The sequence below is a fragment of the Pseudopipra pipra genome, chromosome 1 (genome assembly GCF_036250125.1).
Source record: "Pseudopipra pipra isolate bDixPip1 chromosome 1, bDixPip1.hap1, whole genome shotgun sequence".
NCBI classification, from domain to species: Eukaryota; Metazoa; Chordata; class Aves; order Passeriformes; family Pipridae; genus Pseudopipra; species Pseudopipra pipra.
The window spans coordinates 144859689-144877533 of record NC_087549.1 but is presented as its reverse complement, the minus strand read 5'-3'; the positions used below and the strand labels follow the sequence as shown (position 1 = coordinate 144877533).

Here is a 17845-nt window from a genome sequence, read left to right as displayed (position 1 = left end):
GCACAGTGAAAGCACACTTGAAATAGAGAGCACAAACTTGTTTTCCTGGGTACTCTTCAGCTTCCCAACTCTCTGAAAACTGCAGTGCACATCTCATCACATCACCTACTAAGGCAATGATCTGACTCACGTGGTTGCAAGTGGATCCTGCTTAGATGAGAGCTCTGTCAAATGTGTGTGCATGAGAGCTTCAGCACAGCTGTAGGTTAATAGACAAGCAGGAGGAAGACCCCATGTGGAGCAGATGCAATGGTGTGTTTCAGACCTAAAGGGAGTGTGGGATAAAACAGGAGCTGGGCTATCAAGGAGTCAATGGTACAAGGCAATACAGCATGTTAGCAAGAGATAGAAAAGCAGCCCAGGGGAGAAGAACTGAGACAAGCCCTGGGGCAGACTCTGTTTGTCTCTCTGGCAATTCATGTAGTGAAAAAGAGAGAGTGCATGTCTAGAAAAAAGATGGACAATGAGGTAAAATCCTGCCAGAGAAGGAGGAGTGGGGAAGCAGAGGGCTTTTTAGCTCAGTTTTTCAAGCAATTCATTTTGGTTTTCAAGAGGCTTAAAAAAAGCCAGTGAGTCAAGAACCACTAAATTAGCTAGGAAGGTGCTTTAGCAAATCAAGGGCTTGATTATTCTGTGACTTGACCTAGATTCAGGAGAAAGTGTAAAATATGCAACAAATACTACAGGGCTAGCTGCCCCCAGGGCTCCACCTCATGAGCTGGAGCATGTATGCTGTAATGGGAAACATCAGCCCCCTTAGAACCTTCATGAAACCCGTGTTAACTTGGTGCCATGATACTGTCCTTGGAAGAAGTCAGAAATCCAGGAACACCTGGCTCAGATGTACACAAAGGGAGAAGGTACCAGCAAGGGAGATGTGCCAGGCTTTCTGTCCTGCAGCACTTAACTGAAGCAGGGGCAGAAGCTGAGTGTGTGAGAACACTGTGAACATGCTGCCTTTTTGCCATATAGCTGTGCTACGACCTTGAGGTTGACCTTAGAAAATGCTGAAAAAATTCTTGGGAAGGAGACTGACTGGAGAGAATGAGCCAGAACAAACCTGTAAAAACTCTCACAAACGTCTGAAACTCCTCTGGCATTTCCCAGCCTCCTATTCCTGCAACACCATCGACCCTGACTGGTCTCCTCTCCTGCTCTCACCAGCCAGCTCCTGCCCCTCTCCTCTCAGTCTCCTCCCCTACTCTTTCAAATTGTGTATTCTTTCAAAGCTTTGACTTCACTTGGTTCCCCCTGTAACTTTTTCCAACCTCCTGACTTGCAGGCACCAAAAAAGAGATATAAAACCCCTCCATGCTCATAGCAGCCCTGGTCCAATTGGATTTTGTCTCTCTTTTAGAGCTGCCTCAGGAGGTATTAACACACGAGTCATCTTACTGACAGATCCAAGAAGACCATCTCTGCAAACCAAAGTGAGATTTTACCTCTTTGTTCCTAATCTCCTATCTTCCTGCATGAACCTGGCATGGTGTGGGCTCCCTGGACGTCTCTTCTGCATTGCAGCTGCTCACATGAACCATGGGAAGGGCAGACTTTACACATGCCACTAACTTTGTACCCTCCTCTATCTGGTAAGAAGTAAACTGGGTTTCAAATGCATGCTAGCTTACCTCTCCCTTACCAGAACAAAGCTCATAAGAAGGAAATGTGAGGCCTCCCTGAGGGTGTTGGAAAGACACGGTGGATAATAGGAAATTTTTGGAAGGAGATTTGAGAAGTGGATTTTACTCACTTCTTATATTGATAAAGGCTTATCATATTCCTTCTCAAAACCAGAAACCACATGGCGAGACACTGTTTTTAAATGTTAATGCATCTTTAGAGAATAATCAGTAATGTTTGATGGCTGTGCTAGCTCTAGGAGAGGCTTCTTTGTTGTTTAAGAAATGAAACAGCATTCATCTGGAGTTTCTTGTCATTACTGGATGAAAGAAAGGTTATTTCTTTAGAAAAAAAAAAAAAAAGAAAAGATCTGAATGATAAACATTATAAAATACTTATCTTCCCAGATGTCTCTGGGATAATGTGAACTAAAACGAAATGCTTATCTCACTGAAGGACAGCTTTGGGCAGGATGGCTTTCTACACAGTGGTAAATTATTTTAAGAGCACTGGACAAAGGTAGAGGGATCTGTTTAAAAGAGTGAATTACGAACCTGATGTAATGCTACTGAATCACCGTGTAACCTTGGCTAAGCCACACAGCCCTTTCTGCCTCAGCTTCTGCATCAGGACAATAGTTGGTGTAATAACCGATAGAAAAAGTATTTTTGTGATTATCTACAAGTTTAATGCTTACTGTGTGTGTCAAGTATGGGGTGAGTATATATTTTTAAACACAGCTTCTTGTATATATTGTTATCTAAAGACGCATTCCCTCACTAGCTGGGAGATTTATGTGCTCCTTGAAACAATCCATGAATCAAGCAGGGTTCACCTGCAGGGCTGGGTTCTGCTGCCTATCAATGGCCAACACTGGCTGTCAGCTGCCCAAAGCACCTGCTTTGTCATGCATGGACGAGCAGAATCGAGCCTGGGCAGCCTTTGATGAGAAGGCTGTTTAAAGGTTCTTGAGAATGGACCACATTTTAAAAATAAGTACAGATTTTGGTGCTTCCACTTGTGATGTCAAGAAAAGAGCATCCTAGGAAACCTGCCTTCTGGAAAACATGAGGGCCTTTAACCAAACAAAAAGCTTTTTTAGATATCTCTTGATACACCCATAAAGTGGGAAGCCAAAAATCACTATTGGTTTTTGATATTCATAATCACTTCTTTTTTTATTTTTAATTTTGTTTTTAAGATGTTGCTATGTCTTCTCATTTTGTTACCTCATCAGGAATTTGTCAATGTGCTTTTTACCTTTTAGGCATTTAGTTGCTTTTCTTCATTTTATAAGCCCTGCTGATAGAATGTAGAAATCATGTTAGGCAAGGAAATGCATTTCCTTCCTGAATAGGTGAGTTCTGCTTTCTTGCCCCACGTTTCACATATGAAAAAAAGATTCCAGTCTGGGCAGAATAATACCTAATCCTTAATAAATAACTTATACAAACACGAATTCAGAAAGGAGTGAAACCACCATCTGATGGATTTGCCTGTGAGGAGGTGAGGTCGTTGTGTGACCTTGGATGATTAATTTTACATTCCCATGCCTGTGCTTCCTCCTCCATCTATTCTTCTGTCTAATTTTACATTCCCATGCCTGTGCTTCCTCCTCCATCTTTTCTTCTCTCTTGCCTGCTTCACATTCAGGGTAGTCATGGCAAGGACTATTTTTCATGTGTACATTTGGCATCCAGCACTGTGGTTTTTGCAGCACTGTAAAATGCATGTATGAGAAGCAATACCTAAGGGCAGAGATAAGAGTGTACCTTTCACCTTGTGTATTTGATCATGGGGTGACAGATGTGTGATAAAAAAGCCACAGATCCCTGGAGTCCCCTGTCCCTTGTTGGGGACATTCCCTGTGGCTAGGCAGGGGCAAAGCTGGTGCAGTGGGAATGCAACAAGGACATGCCTCTGCCATGGCAGGGCAATGACAGGGACATGCGTGTCTGGGGGAGTGATGAGGTGAGAGTACCGGGTCCTGTGGTGGAGATGGGATGTGCCTTCATGGACAACAAGCCCTGCAGGTCTGTTGGTGGCGCACACTGGCTCAAGACCTGTTTTATTTGCCTCATTTGCAGGATCACCTCTATAGGTGAAATTCCCTGAAAAACTGTGTTTTTGCTTAAATGCCATAGGTATGGGTCTAGGGACTCCAAAGCTGACCTGGTGGACTCCAACTAGCCCATCTGCCATGCAGTGACTGTGCAGTTGATTTGACAGGCAAGATGACCTGGGAAGGATCCTTTCCATAAGGGTTTTTACATTATTCACTGCAAGTGCAGGTAGTATTTGGAGAGAGTCTGACCATCAATCAACACTACAGATGTGCTGTATCACATCATATCATATCACAACACATCTTATCATATCATACCATCTCATTACTCTACTCCAGCAGCTGCAGCCTGGACAGCACTGGTTTATTGTAGATGCAGCCCTTCAAACTACACATACTGTGTGAACCCTGAGAAGAGTCTATGCATCTCCAACTAGAGTCTCGGCCCTCTAGCCCAGCCTATGGCCATGGCTTCAAGGATTTCTTTCATCACAGAAAGGCATTTATTTACTGTTAGGGTTGCACCTCCTAGCAGGAAATGCAGGCTATTGGGGATGTATTCCCTAGCAGAACCACTGAGCCTCAGGAGTGCAGAGCAGTCTCCCACTGCCTTGCCCAGCTCTGATTTTCCCTGCATACCCTGGCTGCCCCAGCAGATGGGGTGTGTTCTACAGACACTCACACCCCCTCCCCACAACTCGTAGTAGTGTTTTTTGCTCTCAAGCAAAATGCTTTCTGCCAGCAAACAAAGAGAGAAAGAAAGACTGATCTTAAAAAAAAAAAAAAAGACAAAGCCCACACCAAAAGAAGAGGGAAGATGCTTTTTCCTTACAGTCGGTTGTGATTTCGTAGGGGGAGTTGAGGCGCGCATCTCCGCAGGGTGAAGTGCTCACATACAGATGGAACAGGATGTTCTCCCGCAGCCTGTAGCCTCCTTCTTTTAATCGCACGAAGATTGATCGCTCCCAGTCTTCTCGCCGTTTGCTATGATCACAAAAGAGGTTCCAGGTCATTTGTTACATGCCAAATCAGAAACATTTCTGTGCTCTCTCTCTCTCTCCTTTTCTCCCTCTGCTTGTTTGTTTGTTTTTATTAGCACCTGGCATCATATATTTTGCCTAGTGACAACAAGAGGAAAACGATAAGCTTCTCCATGTGAAGGAATGTGTAAAGGGGGTCAAAACTGCCAAAGTGCTTTTGGCTAGCTTACCTAGAAAACATTTCAATGATAAAACGTGGATTTTTGAAGGATAACTCTCCTTCCTCACATGTGTGGGATGCATAAACATATTGATTTTAAAGTGGTTCTGGTGCATAAAAAGAGAAAAAGTTCTCTTAGGCTCTCATGTGAACACATCAGCTCTGCTCATCACAATGCTGAGGCACATGTTTAGATACCATTAACATCAGTCACCGCAGCCAAGATATGAGTTTATATGTTCCACCAAAAAGGGCCTCTGATGAAGCACCCAGATTTTATAACCACTGCCAGCCCTCCCTGCTCCCCAGGCGTTGCTCTTTTCCCCCATTCTACCAGAGCCACCTACAAGTGCTCCACCTAGGCCAGCTGTGTCCTCTTGGTCTCTCTGCATTTTTGGAAATCCAAATCCATCCTGAGAAGTGAGGACAAAACTTGAGTGAGCTTTTCTCAGCTGAGTTGAAAGAGATACTTATTAAGCTGAAGCTTTTATCTTCGCAGTGGTTCAGCAGCTAGATGGGGATGCAGTGCACATATTCCATCAGCAACAGCTGCCCGGGAGGCCAAACCCTCCCAGTCCTGCCGTTTGCAGCAATAGCAGAGCATTAAGGCTTTGCCACTGTGCAGGTCCTCCAATGGGTTACATTTGGGAAGATATGGGTGATTTCTCTGACAGGCAGCTGCCTCTAATATGTACATTTGGGTGATGGTCATGATTGCAATTCTGAAGGTGAAAATGTGATTAGTGAAATTATGATGAGACTCCTTTCTGTCTGATGGCTTGGTCCTTCCCTCAGAAATGCAAGGGTCTTTTTGTAGGAATATCTCTGAACAGAACAGCACCTGCAGGTAATGGTATCCTTGGGATGCTCTTAATAAGCAGGAATCCTACCCGTTTAATTCACTATAGGACAGCCCATTAACCAAGGCGATTTCTGCTGGTGTCTCTGCCTCCTGTTAGTGCAAACGGGTGCTTTCTACTCAGCCTTTGAGCAAGTCCTTGGCTTTAATCCAAGCTGCCTCTGCCTGTTTTCTCCCAGTGCAGCCTCTGTGCTATTGAAGCTGTTTGGCTGTCACTCTTCCATGGTTTGGGTGTTTTGTCATTTTTTGATGCCAGAATGCGTTTGCTGTCAGGAGGAATTTACAGGCACATTAGCTCGCCTGTCAGGGACAGGGAGCAACACTGGCTGCTGAGCTGGGGCCACCACATGCAGCTCCTTCATTTTCCGTTGGCTGTGGTGGAATTTCCCAACTGCACTAATTATATGAACGCCCTGATACAAGCCTAAGAATACAAGAATAAGATATCCATAAGTCCTGCTGCTTGGACTTTGGAGCAATTGCAGGTAGTTTTAAATAATTCACTGCAAAATCAGCTAGGAGAATACAAAGCTGTGCCGTCCAAATGCCTGCTACTATTATGTTAAACCTCAGCAGAATCGGGGTGGGGGTGGGGGGGGGGGGGGCGCAGCATGCATTACTTAGAGACAGTTGCTATGTAAGGTTGGAGCAGTCATGCTTTGGGCTGGATTTCAGGATTTTAGTGATCAGCTCCCATCCTGTTTTCACTGGTTATTGTTTTTCACTGATTAACCTTGCTCTCTTACCTCTCCCTGAGTACCAAGAAGGGTCTGCGGCCATTGTGGCTGACAGGTTGGGTGATAGACAGCTGCTCTAAAAATAGATGGCAGGGCTGGAGGACTCTTTCCTCCAGGAGGCTGAGATTCTTTGTATCACATATGGTCCTGACCTGCCTTCCGGATGGTTTTCTGGGAGCTGAACTCAAACATGAGATTCATTCCTGCACTGTGGCTGAATAGGTTTTAACAAAACTCTGAGACCGCTATTGTAAAAGTTTGTGTTGCAAAGCCGTCTGCCATGGCTTAGCAAAGATTCTTGTGGATGGGATGTTCAGGGTATTTCAAAGCCCAGGGGGACTCAGGGATCTTGTGAAAATTGTCCAGGTGAAGCATGAGATGTGCTTCTGCAAAGTGACTTCTACTCCAGCACCGGTACACTCCTGCCTTCCCTCTGGGATAGATGTTTTGAGCTGTGAGGGGGCAGATGACTTTGCAGTAGCTGTTCTTTGCAATGCCCTTCTCACAGCCATACACACCTGCACAAACCAAGGGAGAAAGAAGCCCACAGTGAGCCCACAGATTCCACTCATTCAGAGGCTGGCATTAAAGTGTCATTTTTGCATGCTGGTAGTTACTAAAAGAGGAGAATTTGTCCCTAAACCTTTGCCTGTTATGAATTAGGAGAGTTAGGATTTGAGGCTGCTTCAAGAGGAACATTTAAGAATGTGTGAAATTCTAATCTTCTGCTAAAGTCCATTATTTAGCATAACACATCTATGTTTTGAGCTGACTTCAAGAAGATACTTAAGCACATACTTGTGGTTTAATATACATGAAGCATTTTGGTGAAACAAGGTCTAAGAAGCAGAGGACCTGTTTTTAGCATGTAAATGTACATATGGGAAGTTTCTGGTACTACATACTATGACACATCATCCTAGAGAAACTAACAGTGGATTTAAAAGGAAGGAGCTGTGTTCATGAAGAAATAATAGATGTATAACAAGCAGCTGGTTTTCCTGGGAAAAAACCCCTGAACTCTACTGGATTAAGACTATTCTTTGCTTTTTATTTATAAAATAAATAGTGGTTTGCGTCTGACTTGCTGGAACAGTTTACTTTCTGGTAAAATCATCTCTCTAGCACCTGCAGGGCCACTGCAGCAGCAAGCTTACTGTGGTGCTGATTTATTTTAAGAATAGTCCATTAATTTTATTTTTCTTTAAAAAATAAGGGTTGGATTTTCTTTTCTTCCCTATTGGCCAGCTGGTATAAATAATGCCACTGAGATCAATGTGAATTTTCCTACCATCATTGCAAGAGAATTGGACTGTGGTATTTGTGTGCTTTTTGATGGTGATTTTTAGAAAAAAACTTCTCAAAAGGTCTTTCTTGTCCTTCTTTTGTACATCAGAAAATTTACGTCTTACTTCTCATCTCTTTCGTGAAAATCTTGAGAACTGGAGGATTATGGTTGTCATAAAAATGAAATCTGGGAGGGCTAAGAGTTTTAATCAGACAGGTTAGAAGCTGTCAGGTTTTAGTCGTGCTTTTAGCTTTTATTTAACTCAAGCTTTAGACAATGAATTGTTGAAAGAAAGTTTCCTTTTGAAGTATTTGTTGCTCTTGCTTCTTAGAGAGGATAAAGTTCCCATTCTGGAACTCTTTCCCCAAAAAAGTCAGGAAAGCCACACCTCTAACATTTAGCAATAAGGAGAGAAGGGGAAAATAATTTATATATTGCTGAAACTTTTGCTTGTAAATGGAATTGTTCTACAGCTTAAACATGTGAAGATGTTGCCTTATTCTCTCTTTATAGAAATGGAAAAAAAATTGCCCCAGTACATGGCAATTAATCTCACCCACAACAGATACTTATGTAGTATAGATACATGATAGTCCCACCTCACAGATGCCAATTTCTCCCCACTGGTGATAAAAGGATCCTTGAGGATCATGGTCACATTTGGCTGCCAAGAAGTAAATTTAATTCAGTGAATCTGTGTCTCCTGGCCATTAGTTTTATATCCTGGCTCTTGCTTTCTCCAACCTGCTTGTCACTGCTCTTAGAAGCCTTCATGTTGCACTCAGACAAGTAGGTGTTTTGCTTTCAATGAGATCAATGGTAGTATTTTAAATTCTGGAAAAGAGGATCCTTTTCAAAGACAGCATAATATGGAAAAATAACTCTTGCACTGGAAGTTCCTGAAGTTTGAAATCCGGCTGCGGAGACCAGTTAGAGTAGGTAGGCTTGGTGGGAGGCAGTTGTGTGGAAAATAGGAAATAATCTCCACAGAACAAACTTGCCTTTTTCATAGTGAGTGGTGGAAAATTCAAGCTCTTTGGGTCAAGAATAATACTTTCATTGTCTGTTTGGGTTAAGGAACCATCTTTTTATCTCAGTTCATATATGACTTTGTACAACAGGTTCCTGGCCTGGGAGAGGAGTTTTATTTGGACTAGGTTAATGCAAATGCATTACAATGCAGAAGCCATATTTTTTTTTCCTCCAAGCCTGAAGAGGTGTGCAGGGAGTCCCAGTGGAGCTGAGCTAACATGTTTGTCCTAAAAAGCCTGTTCTTTTAGCTATGCAGGAGCACCAGGTGTTTTCTCTGGCAATAGGAGATGTCTTTTTCTAGAGAAAAAGGGGTAAATGTGACTTCAATATGCAGAAAATGCATTTTTTTATTTAATTTTGAAATACCCCATTTTCTCATCATATGATGAAGCTCCCAATGATGGCATGTAGCAATAAATAATAGAATTGAATCACAGAATCATAGAGTATATCATAACACACAGTTTTGCTTCCCCATGGACTTTAAGGAAGCAAAATCTGATTTGACAGTATCTCCAGCTCTGTCTTTCAAAGGTGCTTAGCCTTGACAGTTTTGGTTGAGATTTTTATTGTGTGTGCTGGTCAGGGCAGCAGTGGTGACTGGTCTTGGCTCAACAGAGAGCGATTTGAAGTTATTGTGAACAGAGCTTTTGCTGCACTGAGGATTCTCTTAACGAAAGACTGTTAACATTGATCCAAATAAAATAATAATATGACTGAACACGTTAAGGACGTGGATCAATACAAGTTTAAGATACAATGTTAGCACTTGTTTCCCAAGAGACCATAGCACAAAGCAAGTACTAGGGCTGCTACACTGCTGAAAACATAATAATTTAATGTAAACTAGAAAGCAATTCAGAAATAGAGAAAATATTATTTTTGATTAAACCCTTCAATGCTCTTGTCCCTCTTTGTTAGCCAAACTCATGTACTCAATATACTCTCTTGCCTTCCACTCCAGCCTGAAGTGAAAATAACCATTATTCCTATTATTGTTGCTTCAGTGCAATAGTATCACAAGGGCTTACAAGAACACAAAATCCTGTTTAGATTAATCCTTGTGTCTGTGACCTGATGCAAAACCTTCTGGAGTCAAAAGAAGTTTTTGCACTGAGGTTAATGGCCTTCAGAAAAAGTCACATGAATTTGCACACAAGAATGGAGGGCAGAAGAATGACCTATAGAGAAGGGTTTTTTTTGTTTGCTTTCTTTCCTCGCTTCCTTCATTCCTTGGTTCCTTCCATATAATAACTGCCACCTCAGCTTCACTTCTGCTCAGTTTCCATAGGAATAGGATCATAGGATAATTCAGTTTCCAGATCATAGGATAATTCAGGCTGGTAAGGACCTTAGGCCTCTAGCCCAACCTCCTTCTCAAAATAGTTTGACAGGTTACTCAAGGCTTTATCCACTCAGGTTTTGAAAACGTCCAAGACAGGAGGGAGGCTGCACAGTCCTGCTGATTGACCTGTTTGCCTATTCCCATGGGGAAAATTAATCCTCATACTCAGACTGAGCTTCTCTTGTTTTAGTGTGTGCCTCTTGTCTGTCACCTTCCCACTGCACACCTTGGTAAAGATGTCAGCTCTGTTGTGTTGCTGACATATGTTCTGCTGGGTCTGCCATCCCACCTCCAGGCTGAACAGGTCCAGATCCATCAGCCCTTCCATGCAGCCCAAGTGCTCTGGCTCCTGAGCATCTGGACAGCCCTCGCTGAGCCCATGTAAGATGGTTGATGTCTTTCCTTTACTGGGTGACCCAAAACTGCACATAGTATTGTAGATGTAGTCTAATGAGTGCTGATTAGTGGTGGAGGATCACATCCCTTGTCTGACTCTTTGTACTTCCAGGGATCCTGTTGACCCTCTCTTCTGCCAGGCACACTACTGTTTGACGTCCATCTTTCTATGAACCCTATCTCTTTTCAGCAGAGCTGCTCCCCAGCCTGTGTTGTTGCAGGTCATTCTTTCCTCCTTGGTGTGGGAATTTGACAGAAAACTTAACAAGGACAAATGCAAAGTTCCTACTGGTCCAGTCCTCCAGTTTGCCTGGATGACAGATCAGCCCTCAAGAATATTGGCTGGTCCCCTGCACATTTTATTGTCCTCTACAAAGCTTAAAAACAAGCACTACATGACCTTTTACAGATTGTTGGTAGACATGATCAGTGAGGTACCAACACAGACTTCTGCAGTACCCCACTTATTACCATCTTCCAGGCTGTGTATGACCTGTTAACCATTTAAATGGTTACCAGGTGGATTTGGCTGAAGAGAGTATCAATAATTCCACTGTAATGGTTCTACATGCTATAACATTTTAAGACATCATAAAGAAGGAGTGAGTGATAGCATCTTACACTTTGGCACAAAGTTTACTGTGCTGTTAACACTCATCGGTTCTCTAGTGAGTCAATGAAGGTATTAATGATCAATAAATCACTTCCTTGAGATCTTTCAGAAGCAGCAAGGAAGATGGGGAAATGGCTGCAGTGAGCAAAATGACCCCCTTCCAGTCTCTGGCCAGTGAATGATGCTAATAAGTCTGTACATAAAGATTTGTACAGAATCATCAGGCTTCATAAAGCCGTACTTTATGAGTCATGTCTAATCGCTACTGAAAGAAAATCAGCTGAAGTTAAGGAGCTCATGACCCAACACTTTAGACTATCTAAGTCTCATTTATTTTTCTGTGCATTGTATTGGTTCTTCATCACCTAAAGATTCAGAAACAATGACATATAGAAACAAATAGTTCAATTGTCTGGAGGACAGATCGATCTGTGCCTCTGAAGGCCATATAACAGTCCCCAAAAAACAACAGAATTCAGTTACCTTAAGTGCAGCTCCAGCTGTGAGTAGAGGAAGTGAACAAATGCCCTTCTTGCCAAAATTTCTGCATGGCAGTCATTGACCGCAAGCCCTTGGTCGTTAATGTATTCCCCATTTATACATTTGGTACCCGATGACAGCACAATAACCTGAGCTTGCCTGATGTCCAAACCTGTAGGAAGAAAAACAAAAAGGTTGTGAAAATTGCCGGGGGTGAGTATGATATGATTGTTAAAGTTCTCACAGCCCACGTTTTGATGTGGCAGCCAGACAGCCCTAATAGGATGCTTGTTAAGGTGATGATATGGCCTCTGGAATATGCGGGAATCTCACATCTCTGTGTTATTAGAATAATAAGGGCTCTATTTCAATCTTGCTGCTAATTCCAAGATAAAAGCTCACCACGAAGTTTACTTGTTAAATCAATAACTACATCATAGGAGAGCATATGCTGTAGGGAGGTAATAAAGATCTCCTGCAGTGCTGATAAATGGCCAGGTTTTTATGAACTGTTGAAGACATTTTCTAGTGGGAACACACACTCCCTGTAATGTTAGGTTTCATTGCTGTTGCACTATAAGTAGTAAATAAAATGCAAGTAACATTTCTGGAGCTGGTCTTTAAAAAATGCCAAGAAAAAAAACCAGATCTGACTTCCAGTCCAGTTTACTTTTAGTTTCTCTGAGAGCAGCTATATTGGTGCCCTTTTCACTGTGTTCTCAGGGATGGAGCATTCATTACTGGGATCAGCTTTGTTCCTCTGTTGCCTCTTCGGATAATGGTGATGGCAATTGAAAGATGTGCCTTTTTTAGTCCAGATAGACACTTTCTAGGATTAAATCCTAATTTCATTGGAGTCAGTGGCAAAATGCTTACAGACTTTTCTATGATGTTACTTCAATTTTAGAAAAGCTTTAGGAATTATTTTACAGAGTCGCCAATATTATTTTTTCTTATGATGAAGCCTATTGAATTAGCAGAAGAAATGAAAAACTGCAGTGAGTTTTTGGGTTAGCAGCACCGTAGCTGGGGCCATGTTCTCTTGTAAAATCCATTGATGCTATATAAGAAAAAAGCTGAATAGAGAAGGAAACTATATTTTAAACATAATGGGCTGGTGCAGCCAATTATTCCCCACTTAGTAAATGTGGTCAACAGTACTTCATAATCTCCACACAGCACTGGGACTAGTAGTGGATGACATGGTATAGCACTGCTGTCATGCTTAATGTATATAATTGCAAGAGATACCAAAATTATTTCACACCTATATCAGTTTAGTAGTATTGTGGAATTGCAGCATTGTGACATTTGTAGGAGAGGTATAACTATTGTGAAAAATTTAGGTAATCACATCTGACCCCCTGGTTGCAACAGTCTCATAGAGAAGTTGTTGTAAGTCTTGGTGATGAAGTACACAGCACTGTATGCCTGTGCTGAAAGTTCAATCTCTATTTGTTACTGTAAATGTGGCCCTAAAAAAGTGTTTGGGAGTATCTATTAGAAAAAAAATAAAAAAGAAGAGCTGGAAATCTTAAACCCCAAGCAGTGAAGATGGGAGCACATGGGAAAGATACAGAGGAGAAATGGAGTTACAAAGACTTTGTGTTTACTTGTTTTGTTACTATGTATGAGTTGAGTTGGACAAATGACAAATGTACTTTCCCTACAAAGAAAAGTGTCTATACTCTGTACATTAAAATTGCTTTGGTTTAGGGTCACTGCTTTAATGAGAAAAAAAAAGGTTATCTTAGATTGATGCATGTCCGATTAGTTAACTGTGTCTTTCTCGTGGACTAACATCAAACATTTCACAAGGCACTGCCTGCCACAGAGGCATTTGAGTCCCACTCAGCATCTTAAAAAAGTAATGTATACTTTCCTGAACAGTATATAGTATTTTCCTGGTTGGAAGGTTCACAAAAAGAATCATCTAATTTTTTTTTCTATTTTACTTGTTTGCCAACATAGACGGAGTCCTTTTTTCCTCAGTGCAGCAGGAGTACACCAGGAAGCAATTCCCTTGTACAGAAACCTGTGAGCCTCTCTGCCTACCACTAAGGACCTCTGTCAATATCCTTCTCAGGGCAGTGAGACCAACTGCTTCCTTCTCCTTACATTAGCATTCCCCTGGTGTGCCTCCTCCTCTCCCCCTTCACCTCTCAGTCAAAGCACCAGGCTCTGCAAATACAAAGCAAACCATCTGGGGAAGCCCTCCTGCTCTTCTGCTCTCCGGGAGCCATACCTTCTTCACCCCTCCCAATCAGTCCAGTACACAGTGTTATGTCTTTTATTATTTCAGACATTTTATCCATAAATAAACTTAACTCTTTTTCTCTTCTCATCTGAGGGTAATTGGATGAATGCACACAGGATTTTCTATAAGATCTGGACTTAGCTACAAATGAAACAGAAAAGCATCCAACACCTATTTAATGCAGCAATAAAATGAAACCCTCTGATGTTGTTTGCTATCACAATGTCCACCTGCACAGCAATAGCCAGTGTGCTTAGGGTGTTCATTTTTGAGTGAATTAACTCCATATGTTAGCTTTCAGTGATATGGGGCCCCAGTAGGTAGTCATGTGTGGACACAGCCTGAGGAGTCTGCCAGTCCTGGCAAAGTGCAGTTGTTTGCAGAACATCACTTAAATGTTGCCTGGGGCTGGAGGCAATGGTTTCCAAGAATTTGCAGAAGCAATCTGAGCGTTAAACATTAAAAATCTCCATGTATTTTCCATTTACAATGTCAGAAAATAATCCATGTTCCTCTGTGCTCAGAAATACCCAAGAGTTATGTCTCACTACTATGGCACTGAGAAACACAGGTGTGCATGACTTATGCATTAGCTCTGAAATATTTACACCTCACTGGGGAGCCAAATGGGGAAAGTGATCTGTGACCAACATAGCACCATTCAATGCTGCCTGTGAGGGCACCCAGAATTATGAGAAATACTTCCAACAACCTGACAGTTGCCCGATGTGTTCAGGAGCATCTATGCTAACAGATTGTCCTCTAGCATGCCTTGTTTTGTACATACACAGAGTTGGAGGTTTATCCCCTGTGAACTGCTTGATATTATTTCCAGTGAGCATGGGAGGAATTTTTCTCTGAGAATAAGACACGTGATCCCTAGCTGATGAAGGCGAATTTTAGCATTGAGTAATCACATTGACATTTTAGGCAGCATTTCCAACTCTGGAGCCTAGATACTTGCTTCAGTGATTCAGAATTAATAGGCACTTCTGTACATTTGTCTATTTTGCGTTAAACCCGGTAATTACTAACTCTTGTTATTAATGTTTACTTCTTATTTTATTTTGCCTGCAGAATACTTCAAATTTCTCAAGTCATTTCTATTTACGAAAGTAAAGCTACCCCCTAAACATTGATTGATTTAACCTCAGACATATAGCAGATCTAGACTGTGCACAAAATCAAATCATGCCAGCAAAGCTACGGCTTTGTGGGTGGGTAAACCCTACACTAGCAGTAGCTGGCACCACCAGCCATATGGCACCTTCCCCACTTAGTGTCGTACAGAAGGCTATGACCCTAGACCAAGATTGCTCTCTGCAGGACCCATGTTCTTACTGAGGGGAGTCAATCTCAGATGAAAGATCCAGGGACCTAACTGTGCTCAGGTTATTTGACAAACAAGGAGAAATGGGCTACATTATTACGACCTTAACTCCTGACCCAATGATCGTCAGAGTTCATGAGTCATTTCCTACCCTCGCTGCCTTCTGCAAAGTAATGTTTGAGAAGACATTAGGTTAAAAGTAACTAGTGAACAATTTATAACACACACCTGCATTAGGTTTCTATTATTTGCCTAAAGACTTCTAATGGTTTTCAATTTGAAAAGGAAATGGAGCAGGGGAAAGGAAATTGGGGAGCTGTGTCAGCATAGTGGCTGAGTCCTGGATAACACGCTGTTGTTGAGGACAGCTGAGAGAGCAGGAAGGAAATTCACCGCCTTTTGTCTTCACAAATTTTGTCAATTAATTAGTTGTATTATATAACAAAAATATATCCATAAATGACACATTGCCTTTGATCACAGAGTCAGTCTAATGATCTGGTGAGGTGATGAGTCTTTCTGGTGCTCTGCTGCAAGCCTGAGCCCACCATGGGGTCTAGAGGCAGGGTCTCCTCTCACAGCCAGGGAGGGGCAACCTGGAACCCCCTAATATTCATTTTTTTTGTGATAGCACAGACTGTCACATCAGAGCCAAGCTGTAGAAAAGAAACTGGGTTTTACCGTAAGCTATTTTCAGTTTGCTGACACCAATGATGAGACTAATTTCAGCTGTTCTGGATAACTAGAGTTGAGATGTCCATAGCTGAGCTAATTGCTGTAGACTTTCTTTATAGTCAAAGGAGAGGAACTTTCCTAAGAGGTGATTCATCTGGCCTAGTTCAGATACTTGCTTTTGGATAGTCTGCATTATACCTCAGTATTGCCAGCTTCTCTTCATGGACCCTGAACACCTGTAGACAGCCAGCAGAAGTGCAGCTTTCTGCACTGTAGACAGATGCTTTTACAGAGATTTCTCTAATTACAAGTAAATATAATTTACCAATCAAAATACCAATCAAAAACCCTCAAATCATAAGAGGGCAAGCAGGACAAATTTGCGGCCTTTAAAACGTTTTTCCTTCCTTAAGTTTAAACTTTTTGAGTTTTTTTTTTTCAGCTTCCCCCCCCCCCCCCCCCGAACACTTAAGGATAATTGTATCAATATTGATATATTCATGGATAGTCATATTGCCTTGAGCTGAGCTATTACACACAGAAAGCAAACAGTGCTATCTTCCCTACATGACCTCCCAAAACACGAGTCCTGCAGCCACAGAGCTTGCAGAAGAAATGATTCAGAAAGATGCTGACAGAAGTGACAGTAAGCAAAAAAATATGAAGGCTTGCTCAGCAGATAAGTTGGATATGGAGAACTGGATGACATCTTACAGACTACAGTTATGAGCTGGGCTTTTTCAAGTCAGTCATGGCTATAAACAAAAAATGGCTACACCCATCTTGGAGCCACAGCTCTACCAATGAAACAAGTGAGTTTTGGCTAGTCTAGTCAATGTTTCCACTGATTTTAATACAGTTACCCTCACTTCTAGTGTGCTGTGATCATTAAGACCTTCCATAATATAGAATTTGTGGCCCTGCATATTTATGTGTTGGAAACGGAGAATCAAAATCACCAGGTAATCACAAGAGGTGTTACATGCAATCAGAAAACTGAATCACACTGGCTGTGTTTTGGAGAACTCCTGTGACACTCATTGAGCTTAATTCACATTGAACAGGATGGAGTTTACAACTGCTAACACCAGAGTACGGCTGGGATCACACTTTGGCTTCTCAGCAGCTGGCACAGCACATGAAGAAACACCAGTCAGTGTGCAAGCAACTATTGCACTGCATGTTTTAGACACTGCTAGTGGGGGGTGATATCTATCTTCTTTTTTGACATGACACCGTGAAGACAACTCACTGCTCAAAATGTATTAATTTTAAATTAGAAAAAAATAATCAGAAAAATCAGGTTTGATTAATTAAAAAAACCCCGCCTCTTTCATTGGGTGGGAGACAACTTACGCAAAATCCTACATTGTAAAAAGGAAAGCCAGAAATAATGATAGTGTAACATCAGCCCTTGTGAATAATTCATGGGATACAATTTCATGTTATTTTAAATGGTGCTGCTTCTCTCTCTGATAAGCAATAATTTTATGCTCTTTCTTTACCTTTTTTAACAAATCAGTCAAAAGGATTGTCTATTGTTATCTGCAAAAAAGTGTATTTGGAATAATTTTCAAGGCAGCTTAATTGAGCTCTGATCACAGAGGAGTTTTTTTCTTTTTTAATACCCTCTACTCATAGCTGAATAAGTTCAGGTTTCCATTTCAGGTTTGTTTAGGGAAGGAAAATTTCTTGATGTTACATAGCACTGACAAGTCTCGCATTATTTTCTCTTATCTTCTTCCCTGGCAGCTCTACCACATCCTTAGAATGGCTTTAATTTTGTAAAAAGAGATAGTCAAGACATGAAAGGGCAGTGATGCTGGAAAAGCTGCCTGCAGGGACATGCCGTGGACTCAGTCCCACATCCCACTGTCCCAAGGCAGGTCCCTGAGCCCATGCAGAGCCCTGCAGGGACTGTGCTGCCAGGCTGTGGAATGCTGCTCAA

At 41.9% G+C, this 17845-nt stretch overlaps 1 protein-coding gene across 1 annotated transcript in view; it reads right to left on the bottom strand.

Annotated features, from left to right (window-relative positions):
• Nucleotides 1-17845, bottom strand: part of ADARB2 (adenosine deaminase RNA specific B2 (inactive)) — a 305072-nt gene that overhangs the window by 32862 nt on the left and 254365 nt on the right. The window contains exons 5-6 of the mRNA XM_064637618.1: nucleotides 11639-11807; nucleotides 4518-4669 (exon numbers count right to left, since the gene is read on the bottom strand). Of these exons, the coding sequence (XP_064493688.1) occupies nucleotides 4518-4669; nucleotides 11639-11807 (321 nt within the window). The remainder of the gene's footprint in view (nucleotides 1-4517; nucleotides 4670-11638; nucleotides 11808-17845) is intronic.